The sequence below is a fragment of the Sinocyclocheilus anshuiensis genome, unplaced genomic scaffold (genome assembly GCF_001515605.1).
Source record: "Sinocyclocheilus anshuiensis isolate Anshui unplaced genomic scaffold, SAMN03320099.WGS_v1.1 scaffold997, whole genome shotgun sequence".
In the NCBI taxonomy this organism is placed as follows: domain Eukaryota; kingdom Metazoa; phylum Chordata; class Actinopteri; order Cypriniformes; family Cyprinidae; genus Sinocyclocheilus; species Sinocyclocheilus anshuiensis.
The window spans coordinates 1,774,275-1,787,428 of NW_015555715.1; the positions used below are offsets into that span (position 1 = coordinate 1,774,275).

At 41.7% G+C, this 13,154-nt stretch overlaps 1 protein-coding gene across 1 annotated transcript; it reads left to right on the top strand.

Moving 5' to 3' along the window:
- The first annotated feature begins 8,471 nt into the window (after positions 1–8,471).
- Positions 8,472–12,906, top strand: cbln1 (cerebellin 1 precursor). Its single transcript, XM_016465477.1, has 3 exons — positions 8,472–8,990; positions 9,432–9,551; positions 12,453–12,906. Exons 1-3 carry the CDS (start codon positions 8,736–8,738, stop codon positions 12,648–12,650), a joined length of 573 nt encoding a protein of 190 aa, XP_016320963.1. The 5' UTR covers positions 8,472–8,735; the 3' UTR covers positions 12,651–12,906.
- Positions 12,907–13,154: the final 248 nt, after the last annotated feature.

The following is a 13,154-nucleotide window of genomic DNA, read 5'->3' on the forward strand; positions in this document are numbered from 1 at the left end:
ATGCAGATACTACATCAGATATCTTTGACACTTCTGTGCTGTTGAATGACTAGATAATATAATTTCCAACATGTCAAAAACTTGAAAAAGATCAAAATTAACAGTGACTCAAAATTTACATAGACAGTAGAGAACTGTATAAAACATGGTTATTTAAAATATAATCAGGCGAGTGATCTGTTGCATTACAATATCTCTCAATTTCTGAAACTGCTTCACACAGGCTGTGTCAAAACAGTGGTTGTTATGGACTCCCACTGTGACTACTACACATCCAAGTAAAATGTGATTATGCTGGTTACAGAAATATCGGTAGAACCCAATCACATGGCAAAAAATGGTAGCGTGGACGATCACCCAGGGCAGTAGTTCGAGAACCCCCAACTCTGCACATTTTTGATGTCTCTCTTATCTAACACACGCATTTGAGGTCTACAAGTCTTTACTATCTTCTTTTGTGTTTAACAGAAGAAAGGCATTACAGTTTTTTGGAACAACATGAAGTTGAGTAAATTATGACAAACTGCTCTTTTTTTTTTTGGTGAACTATCCCTTTAAATCTGTGTGTTGTGCCTGAAAGGGTCCCTTTTAGCTTTTCACACTTGAAACAGTTAACCCTGTGCTTAAATTGAATACTGGGTTATATTGTTTCAATTAATCCTGTGTATTCATACGCTGACGTTTCACACTGTACATTACTAAACCCCGGATTAATGTTCTTGTTTGTCTATTTGTGGAGTCAGTGTCACTAATTGGACGAACGCAGCACGCGACCTGTGTACATAACGGCTCTAGCATTGCGCATACTCCTATTATAAATTGCTGCCTTGCTTATTTTTCCCATAAGAGGGAGAGCGGCCATTTGTACATTTAATGTGTCTGCCTGGCTTCAGGTGTCATCCGCTTCCAGGTATTTTTAGCTGTACAAAACAGCTCGTTTTGCTGCCTGATGTTGCAGACTGGTGTTTCTTGCCATATTATTTTAACGTATTGTCTTAATTACAAACACACTGGTTTGTGGCACAAACATTTTTACCGTTTACTGCACTGTGTTATTCTCGTTATTTCTTTACAGCGGCTAATGAATCGTGAAGTCTCGCACATTCACAGAAAACACTTTATTTGTATTACGGGTAAATACCATATCCACAAAGCTAGATACCTTAAATTTAAACCCAGCTGCAAAATATTTGCTTATGGTCTACAATTATTATTGTCATCACTTCAGTCTCCTCTAATAAAAAAAGCTCTAAAAACATCTCGTTGTCACGCCTCTGGACTCTGTGTGTTTTCCCCCCTCCATGTGCCTGCCCTGACCTAGTTTTCCCATGTGTTTGATTGTTTATTGTTCCCAGGTGTGTCTCGTCAAGTCAAGTGTATTTAATGTGAGTTCGGTTCCTAGATTCTTCGTCCGGTATTGTTCGTCTATCCCCTCTGCTACGTGTGCTTTCCTTTGGTTTGGATGAATAAAGACTGTGATTTGAATTCTCCTTTGTCTCCTCGCTCAGTCACAGTAGCAGCAGCAGCAGCGTGACAGAATACTGGACCCATAAACAGTTTAACTGCTTGTTTCCCTCCGTTTTTGTTTCCGCGTTTTACCCAGTGTTTTTTGTTTCCATTGTTCCCTATGGATCCCCTCGCCCACCCAGAATACCTCCTCCTCCTGCTGGAGCAGGGGGAGCGATGGCTCGAGGGCCATGCCAGACTGTTCCTGGTCCTCACAAGTCTCACCAGCTACCCGGACGACGCGCTGTTCCCCGTCTGTTCCCAAGAGAATCTCGCCAGTTCTACTCCCGACCCAGTGCCCAGCCCACCCTCTCCCCGCTGCGCGGAGCATCAACCCGAGCCCACCATTGATGGGAAAGCCCAAGCTCGCCGCGGCAGACGAGCCGTCGCCGCATGGAGCGACAGAGCAACGGATCACCGCGGAGCCGGAGCTGCAAGTGACGTCAGTCAAGGTGCGAGAGCCGGCAACAGAACCCGCCACGAGGGAGAATGCCACGGACAGAGAGAGCTGCACCGTGGCTGAGGGTGAGCTGAGTCAGGATTTGGGAGAATGCAAAGCGGAGGAAAACTTAATTGACTTGTTTACCGACCTGCCCCCTTTCCTTCCTCTTCTGTCGGTAAACTCTGTCCCTCCCGTTCCTGAGTTTCCTCAGGCAATCCTGTGCCTCGGGACTCTGCTCCTCCGGCTGCGCCTCGTCCCTCCGGCTCTGTCAGGCTCCTCCATTCCTTCGGCTCCTCCTCAGTCCTCTGTCGCTCCGGCTCATCGGCTCTCCGTCTCCGCCTCGGGCTCCTCCACCATCTGCTCCGCCGCCGTTGGTCGGCCCCCTGGAGTCGGCGGCCATTCCTCCTCCATGGCTCCTCCCTCCGTCGGCTCCACCATGGGTCGCTGTCATGGCTGTGGCCTGGGTCCTGCTTGGCTCCTCCTGCTCCAAGCCCCTCCTGTCTCCTCCCTCCTTCGTCACCCCCATAGACTCTGCTCGTTGTCCTCCTCCCGGGGGCCCATCCTCCTCCTGAGCCTCCTCCCAAGTTCCCGCCTGTGACCCCCCCCCGTTATTCTAGGGCGCGAGGACGCGCCTTCCAGGAGGGGGGCGAGCAGCAGCAGCATGACACTCATATTATAGAACAGTTTTTAAGTGTACATTTGTTTTCTTCTTTCTTTTGCTCTCTCCCCTGTATTCTCCCCTTTGTTCTATCTTTGTTCTGTATTATTTGTTTGTTTTGTATTGAATTATATTTATGCAATTAAGAAAAAAAAAACATTCACAGAAAACAGCTTACTTCCGCATTAAAAAATAAGGTGGATATTATGAAGTTTGAGACTATGAATAGGCTTTTGGACTATAAATGTAAGAGTGAAACAGTCTTTTCTTCACTCCAATTAATGCATTTTCAGTCACCATTTGACATGTTTGCCCTCAATGCTGAAACTGTTTCTGTGACTGTCCAAATATGAGGCACGGATGTCTGTTGTTAAGCATCTAGTCTTAACATTCTAACACCGCATCGTTTCACACTGTACAAGTTTGTAAAAAGCAGTGCTAACCCTGTTACAAGTGTGAAACGTTCCTTTACCCAGAGTTCCTTTACCCGGGGTTAAGTGCAGTGTAAAAGGTCATCTTGGTTTGTTAGGTTGTATTTTTAAATATGGCTTCTTATTTTTATTGTTTTTGTCTTTCAATCTTTAGGTCTCGGATATGGCTGTGAGCATCTATGCAGCTGTCTGGAGTCTCTACTAGCACCATAACAGAGGTAAATACTCCTCATATTACATGACTTGCTGTTTGCACATAGTGTCTCTTCCTCTTTTTTTCCTCCCAGTCCCTAACTCTCTCTCTCTCTCTCTCTCTCTCTCTCTCTCTCTCTCTCTCTCTGGAGCATCTTCCCTCTCTCCCACTTTTGTTTACTTCTTCCTTATCCTCCATCTGCCTCCTATCAGGCTGTCTCTCTTTATTACAGACCGCCTGCGTCTCTCACCTTGTCCCCTGAAAACCCCGCCTCGCGAATTAGACCCAGAGAGAGATGGAGTGAGTGAACAACCGAACCGATAGAGGATCGAGAGAGCGGCCAAAACCAGCGAAAGTGATGACAGGTTATTTTTCACCAGCCCTCCCTAGACAGCGCAATGCTGTTTTCTCTTCTCCTCTGACACATGGAAGATTTAATCTAGCCATCTCTGGGCGGCCCTTCCGCTCCTGTAACCAAATGAAAGCCATGATTACACACGTTACTGGCAGAGGGGGTCTGGAGGCCTCTGCGCCAAAAAAAGGCCAGAGCAGCAGATTCACTGGGCTCGGCAGGGTGATTCAGAGTGCATGTGGGTGCACATGTGCGGACTTGCCTGTATGTAAAACATTGTCTTTATTGTTATGGAGGTTTATTGTTTGTGTGCCAGGTGGGAGACATCTTGAACCATAAAAGTGAATCATTCACATAGGACTCGCACGCTGCTGCTTTATATGATTATTCAATAGCTTCCCTCCTCATCTAAATCTCTCCTCCGTTCCTCCCATCCTCTTCTGAAGGAGAACCGCTTTGAATACTATTACATGCAGTAGGGCACAAGCATAGGCTTCTATTTTTATATGCAATGTCATATGAGTCATAACAAGTTTATGGTGCTATATATTAAAAATTAAACCGTGTGGATGTCTTTAGAGACTCCTTAACCTGATGTATAATTGCTGTGACACATCAAAATATGGCACCACTCTTTCCATTCATGCAGTTACTTCTCAGATACAACATTTGTTGGAGATTTTCAAAGTGATTCAGTGGTTTCTGCAGTTTTGCCCCAAGGAGTCTCGTGACTGTCTCTTTAAGCGTCAAGTGAGTCCTATATCACTGCATGCAATATTTATTCTATTCCACTGCAAGGCCTTAATGGTTATTTTCCGAACCAGCTGAGTGCACCATAACTCCAGCGCAAAGCAGCAGGGAACATGGAAATCAGAGGAATATTTTATTTTTAGATAAGAATGTCTAATCTGAGAATGCATTCGGATAAAAGCCTCTCATACACTCAAGATGCCATGACTACGCAGTTTTATGTATGCAAACTATGATTAAGGTGATGTCACTGGCTTAGCAAAGCATTAATTTTTTTTAAGTGTTCAGTGTATGCATATGCCTCTTTGATAACTTGATTATGATTGTATCATCTGTATTCCAGGCTTGTGCAAAATTCAGAACTGAATCGCTCTCATTCTTTCTGCCCAAACCCTATAAATTTGGCCTATAAACAGTCAGAGTTTGCTTGCCAAACTTTGCTTTTCTAGATAGTTACATGAATTTCAATTCATTGTAATTGTACTTCCTTACATTCTAAATTGAATTGCAATTCTATATTTTGTTTGCTACTAAAATTCAAAATCAAATTGGAATTTAAAATACATTCTGAAAGGTAAACATCCATACACACCTTTCCCTTGCGGACACATAATAAATAGTTTAAAGCAGTGACACCATTGTACACCTTCCCTGTTGTCCTTGTACATCCCCGCTGGAGTGGACTGGAGCCAAACTCTTTTAAAATCATATTATTGAATCGCCTACAGGACAGAAACTGTATTTCTGATGAGCCACCAACAGGCCGCCAATAACAGACTAATGTGATTTGTCAAATTGCATTTACAACACTTTACATTCTTGATTGGATTACTCCCAGCAAAAAATTGGTTGCAGTCCTCTCCTAATCAAGTTAATCATCACTTTCACCTCAAAATGTGTAAAATGAAAAGAGAACAAGGTTCATTAAATATACAGTGCGCCAACCTCAAGTTTTAATATGATTAGTATCAATCTTTCATTTCAGAAAGGGAAACAAGCTTGGAGCAATATCGGTTATGCCTCCCAATCCTGTTTGGAATTGAAAACAGTTTAGCTCGGAGGATTATTTGCAGTCAATTGAATCTGTATTTAGTTACAAAACTGCGAAGCCAAGGCACCTCTGTGAGAAGCTTGCTTTTTAGTTCTCCATAAACAAACAATAACTAAAGAATGCTTGGAGTTATGGAGGCTCTCAGGGAAAACATGTCATTTGCAAGGTGATAAATATTTTAGTGTGCTAATTACTTTGGTTGTTAACTTCTCCTTTTGAGAACTGAGGTGTTTGCATGCTAATTGTTCTTTAATGACTGTGTACCGCGTAGTCTTACTCTGCTGGGAGGGATATATACTTACCTTGATTTTCTTTTTCTCATCATTTAGACATGCATTTTGTTATTATGTACTAGGTGTTTTCCCCCACTAGCAGCCAGGCATTGCGAGCCAGCTGGCACAAGCACACACACGGTTACGCTTAACATGTCACTGACACACCTCTCTCTCTCTCTCTCTCTCTCTCTCTCTCTCTCTCTCTCTCTCTCTCTCTCTCTTTTTCTTTCTCTCTCTCTCTCTCTCTCTCTCTCTCTCTCTCTCTCTCTGTATTTCTTTATTTACACCATTCTCGCTTCATGATGCGGGGAGGTGGAAGCACCTTGGGCAACAGAATGATGCAATGAGACCTGCGGGATGTGGAGTGTGACAGGACATTCCTCACAGGGAAGCTGTCACAAGACAACATCTGTCCTGACGCTCCACTAACCTGGCTTTCATTGTTCATCTACAGCATCAGGCAACTGTCATATCTATCTGTCTGTCTTTCTGTCTCTATCTGTCTATCTATCTGTCTGTCTGTCCGTCCGTCTGTCCATCCATCCTACATGATCTCTAAATGACCTGCATCAGGTTATGAATGTGCTACTCTAGGCCTACAATGATTATTTAAGTTATATGGTTTCCAAAATGTGATTTTGTTTGTTTGAATAGTTATAATAAAAATCGTTGCCTTCATCCTTTTCATCCAACTAATCTCTGTAATTTTGGTTCAATTTTCTCAGTTGGTATAAATTCAAAGTGATCTGAAGTGTACTGTGTTGAATGTATAACTGCATTTTTTAACGTTCAACGTGTTGATTTTTACTTTTAGGGCAATTATGGCAGAAATTAAACTTTTCAATTTTAGTATTTTTTTTTTAATAACAGTGCACCACTGCAGTCTTGTGGGTTGCTGACCTCACTAAAGCTGTGCCTACAGCTCACCATCTCTTCTTTAGGACATTTCTTTTGATAAAGTAAATAGGTGACATGCTGACTGCTGTCCGCTCCTGTTGAGATATAGTGGTGAGATACAGGTGGTGAGATACTGTTTATTCTCTTTGCTTTCACCGTAACAGCAGGTGTCCATACAGTGGTGTGCACACAAAAATATCTGTGACTCAATTATGTGTTTTTATTTATTTTAATTTTATTTGATTTATTAACTCATCCATTTACCAGCTTCAGGTCTGATAACCAAAAACAGTTCCCCTTCATAGGATGGCATCAAATTTAATGAACTCTTCAGCTCCACTCATCATACATGCTTTGTTGTCGCGGTTTCTTTCAAATGTCAAGCTCGTCCTCTGTTCTTGTTTAGCTCGCCATGTCCCTTTTTCTGCTAAAACCTGCTCAGTGATCTCATTTATTAAATGTCATGTTGGAACTGCACTGGCGCAGAATGAGTGCCGTCAGAAAAATGAGACTCGCGCGGGCCTCAGACGCCACATCACATCAACATATTTCAAAGTCTGGGCGAAGCATTTTGAGCAACAGCATATGCTCCCTAAATTGTGTGGCGTAAATATACTAAGGCTTCTCCGTGTATTCACAATTCACCATCGGTTTTCATGAGGAAAATGTGGCAAAGATTGGTGGGAGTTATAGTACGTCCGAATATTACAGTCAGCTGGAACTGTAATATGATATAGATTTTTCTATTGATTGAATTAACGACTTCCATTAGTGTTTTACATTTCTTTAAAATTATTTTAAATTTACCAAAAAAAGCTATCATCCGTGGTTGCCAGAACTTCACTGAAAAAAAATCAACGTTTCAAGCGTTATGGGATGAATTCTGCATGTGTATTTTACATTTCACAACTATGTCATTAACTAACATACCAACTTACTGTAGGCTACTTGAACTATTAAAATCTGCTTTGTGGAATATAGCAGATTGTACTGGCTTTTTTATTTATTTATGAACCATAGCCAAAAAAACATACAGGCCTAGACAGCACAGTAGCCTATTATAAAACACCATTTCAAATGAACTAAGCAACTAAGTAAAAAAAAAAATATAACACCCTTATGAAGTAAATAAAACATATGCTAATAAAATGCGAAAGACTACTATTTTCTTTCAGGAATGTATTTTTTTACTATTTTAAACGGGTTATAGCAGCAAAACATAGTTTTCAGACTGTTATTTTTTGTTAAATGTGAATAAAATGTTGATGCAAATAAAGTATAACTATGGCAGTTCATTCACGTCTTCCTTTACATTTTATAAGGTAACCAATTAACACCTGTTTACTGTAGCATTTTTATATCATTTTTCTGTAAAAATAACTTTTTGTAACAATAGTCCTCCCTGCTTAAAGTTGGCTTGTCCATCTGTAGAAGAGTGTCTAATCATCACTGCTTTCGTGAAGTGTCCTTATCTGAGCAATAGGAGTCCGATAGTGAGCAAAAACAACTTTGTGAACTTCTTCCACCCGGCGTTCGTGAAGACAACCTCCGCGGTGTTTCCGCGCGCTCACAATCCATTCATCTTGAGTAGTATTTTAACATTGCACGGAAGAACAAACTGCGTCCTTGTGTCCGGTAGTACGATGACAAAATAACGCGCCCCCATTTTCCGAGGATCGGGGTGTCATCCCCTTCTGTCTGCTGAGAAGAGTCCACCTGTAAGATACTTCTTTTGAGGGGTGGGACCCCACCGGCGCTGTCACGAGAAGAGGCGGTCCGTGCACTGGCTTGGAAAAGGATTGGAAAAGTAAAGACCGTCTCCTGCGCTGATTGGGGGCCCGGAGGGGAGAGCGAGGAGGGCGGGAGGACTGCGTTCACGAGCCTTTTGTGTTTCACTTCTAATATCTCACATATCAATAATTGAGCGCGCGAGCAGACGGACTCCACGCGCTATGTATTCTACTGCGCGCGAGCTCTGTAAGGGCCTTGATCCGCTTAAAGTCGGCTCTTCCACTACGGACTGAGACGGGAACGAGGGGGAAGCTCTTGTAGTTTTGACTTGAACTGTTTGGAAGGACTTCGTTTTACAGTGAGGACAGGTTTGGAGTGATTTTGGTTTGGGATTTGAGCGCGCTGTGTCTGTGGGAGAAGACTGCTGTTAGGTGCGGAGTGAAGTTGGCATGATGTTGACGTTGGTGCTAGGCGCAGTGTGGTTAGTGTGCCATGCATACGCACAGAACGAGACAGAACCCATCGTACTGGAGGGGAAATGCTTGGTCGTGTGCGACTCAAATCCCACCTCGGATCCCACTGGGACGGCTCTTGGGATATCGGTGCGCTCGGGAAGCGCCAAAGTGGCTTTTTCCGTGGTGAGGAACACGAACCACGAGCCGTCGGAGATGAGCAATCGAACAATGGTGATCTACTTTGATCAGGTAAATTTTCACTGTAGAAATGGGCACTTCTTTTGTTTGATTACTTTTTACGCGTTCGCCGGTTGGGAATTGCGGGAGGATTTTTATGTCACAGTTACAAATACAAACTAGATCACACAATCAAAGAAATATCGCAGCAATCAAACATTTAACTGATATGTGTAGTCTGGGGAGGTGTCACATTCCCTTCCACTTCGTTAAAGGTCAATTACAGGCTAATGGCTTTCAATTATATCTAATAGCCGAGAACTTCTTTGTCGTGTCATAAAACTCTTCTCCATCTCCTCTGTTATATATAATGAATCACGAAATGCTTTAAACGGTTTGCTGCTTTACACTAGCGAGTTTCCATTGTAAAATTTCAAGTAAGAGCCAAGACGTTTTTTAAAGAGATTTTACGCATTATTTGACTTCCATTCTGATGTCTGCATCCTCCTTCAGGTACTTGTGAACGTCGGTAGAAGTTTTGATGAGGAAAGGAGCAATTTCTTCGCCCCGCGCAAAGGGATATATAGTTTTAATTTCTACGTAGTGAAAGTGTATAATCGTCAAACGATCCAGGTAAGTGCTCATACCTTTATGCTCACCAGTCTCTGAAGTGTTCTGTGGTGCGCGTGGGACAGTAAAGTGTGTGGGAAAATGTGGAATTTTCAGTTGTCTAGAGGAACGTTTTCTTTTATTCCCTCAATTAGCACGAGATTAACAACCAGCCTAAAATTTGGCGCGTAGACAAGACTGGCGCGTGTTCAGGACCATGGACATGGAACGCGCGAGACAGATTCGCCTCCTGTTTTTGTTGAAATCTGCACAGCACAAATAATACTTACATATATAAAAAAATATGTAGACTATCTTTGGCTAATTAAAGCGCAGTCGCTGTCTTGTTTCTCGGAGATTTGACAATTACATCCCGTTATTCCGCTCTGATCGGCGACTGAATTAGAAGCAAGTTAAATCACACATATCCCTGTTCATTACTGAAATGCACTGAAACACTGACTAATTGAAGACAATGAGTTGGAGTTGTGTATAGGACACACACAAACAAATATAAGATGAGACGATACATATATTGAAATCAACGCTCTAATCCAACTATGATCATTTAATTAGGACGAATAATACAAGAGAAAACAGGTGAATAGTCTTGCATTGGAAGGCCTTTTTAGTTATGTTATTTTTTACGGTGCTCACAGGTATTACAAGAATTATATTTGTACCTTATACATTTATTTATACCTTTTTATCAGATGCAATGATTTTGCGCAAAATCAGGTCAGTAGTAAATGAGGAGCTTATGGGCTATTAGGTTATGCTGTGTATTAAGTGTGAAAGGCTTTTTAAGACAGAATGGTGTTTTCAATTGATTGTTTTAAAATAAAAGTATTGTCCTAATAATGCTTAGGTAATTCATGTGTCCAGACCAAACAGAAAATGTTTTTGTAATTTTTAAAGCATATTATCTTGCACAGATCTATAATTGATTTAATGCTGGTTTTTGTATAGTCCTTTGTTTCAATCTGTTCAAGTGCCACCTTTTTTTGTAAACAAAGTTGTTCTCAACTCCTTCCATATTTTTGGCTGGAGTAACACAGCTGACTATGTGTGAAATATTTTGTTTATCTGGCAGAATAAATATTTCATTTGTTGTTCTATCTACATTCACGCTTAGTACTTCAAAGAAAACATAAATTCCACTCTGTTGATCTGAGAGGGAGGAGCAGGCCTCTCTATTAGCATGCAGAACATATGATAAACACACACACACACACACACACAGTGATCTGAAAGGCTCCATGAATAATCCAGCAACACACATAGTACCTGTATGGATCCCAATCAATTGCTTGGAAGTAAGACTGCATGCATTGGGTGTACATATATCTTATCTATTTTATTGCAGTTTCTTTCAGTTTAAAACCTCTGGTCATATCCATATAGTCAATTTTATATTGTGTCACAGAGTAATGTACTTCAATACCCAAAGGACAAGTCCATCTGACAACATTGGTGTCTGATGGGCAAAAGCTTTTTAAATTCTGGTCTGGTTTAAGTGTCACAATTAAGTAATCACATTCTCTATTTAAAATTCTAGTCAGTTGTTTTCATTATAAGTTAATTGTGTCATAAAACTCACAAACATGATTTAGTTAACACATATTTTGTTGTCTTTGGGGATACTGACACAGACTGAGGAGTCAAATTGTCACAGAAAGTTCTTCTCATACAAAGCTTAAAGCAACAATTTTCAATAGACAAAGCAGCAGACAGCCATGCATTTGAATATTGATTACTGCCCATATTTTGTGGAGCACAATTCTCTTTGAACCCGCAGATGTGACAGACGGTAATTAAGAAAATTACTCTCTGACCTAAAATAATGCCCCTGTAAATAGATATGACAAAGGAGGAGGAAAAATATTTTGTCGTCTCGCTTGTGTCCAACCATTATGTATGACTGAGACAGGCAAAGGGACTGAGAGAGAGAGAGAAAGAGAAAGAGGGGGGTTGTCCTCCATCGCTTCACTGCGTCATTTGGACAGGAAGCTGTCTGTCGGTTCAGTTCAATGCAGCATTAAATTGTGTGTTGAGATCCGTTCACATTATCTCACATCTTGTTTTTGAGTTCTTCCATACAATGGCCCACTTGTATGTTTTACATGTACTTGAAGAATGAGGATGGAATTAGAATTCCAGGGCCTCAAAGCTGGAGGTTTGTTTTTTGAAAGGTTAAAGTCAGCCGAAAAAACGATATAGAGCATCACTTGGCATTCTGTGAACAAATGCATTGAGTCATGATGAGGGCTTGTTAGTGGTGAGCCTTTTGTGGCTTTTTATCTCAATGTAAGAGTGGTTTCTCATTGTGTAACAGTGTTTTTGCTATTTTAACAGTGTTTTTGCAGTGTTTTTGTTATCTGATGGTCATGCACAACATTCAAAGGTGACTTTCCAATAATCACAAGTTAATTTCTCCCTGAGAGTTCTTAGTGGTATCAAATGTCATTTTTGCCCTTCTTCTGGCTCTGTCTGAGCATGGCTGGCATAGAAAAACAGACACAAATAAAGTAATGTGCCATTTTCATTTCCCCTGGCAAAGGCCCATAAATGCTTTTATCAACTTTTATGATTTCATGAGGAGCTGTCTACTATATTATCAAGGGACTTGTCAGCGAGCAAAAGAAAGGGAACAAACATGTATAGATTATGCATGTTATTGTTGGTTAGAAGATTAAAACAGGCTTTGATTTATACTAATAACATTACAGTTTCCTGTTGTCCCACTGGGGTTTTGTATGTGTGTTTTATTCAGCCGAGCAATACCTGCTTAGTAATTTATATGCTCAATTGTTCAAGAAAATTCACTTTTCAGTTTCTTTAAGCAAAATTAGACAGACAAAAGAAAGTACGTCCTTTCGCACCAATGGGATTCGACCAGCTAATCTATATGCTCCCATGTTACAGGTGAGCCTGATGCACAATGGCTGGCCAGTGATCTCCGCCTTCGCCGGGGATCAGGACGTCACACGCGAAGCGGCCAGTAATGGTGTTCTGATTCAAATGGAGAAAGGTGACCGCGCATACCTCAAGCTGGAGCGAGGCAACCTGATGGGTGGCTGGAAGTACTCCACCTTCTCCGGCTTCCTGGTCTTCCCTCTGTAGAGGAGGGGCATGCCACGGAGGGACTATTGCTCTTTAGCTTGCCAGCTTGTGGGAGATAGAAGGGGATATGAGGGCAGACGAGAGATAGAATGATAGCGAGAATGTAAAGAAAATATATAGGAAGAGAAAATTTTGTGTGGCAGGCTCTCAGTTGCACTCACTTTGCTCTGCTGCTTGACTACAGCTCTGGACAGCCAAAACTTTTTATTATCCTTATGATAATTGAAATAATATGGAAAGAAAGCACACCGAGGATCGTAGCCCTTCCCACTGCCCTCTTACTCATCTCATCACAGTCCACCCTCAAAAGTCTTCATCTGCTTTAAGGATTGCCCTTCAATAGTACAGACCCCCATTTCACACAGGTCACATCGTTGTATATTCTCTCCATACGTACATACTGTGAGCCTCAAATGTCATTGTCATTCCTCTCAGTCCAGTCGCCCCTTCTTTTCTGGCTTCCTCCAGCTCACCCTTTCTTGTCTCTGAGAGGGTGTCTTTGCT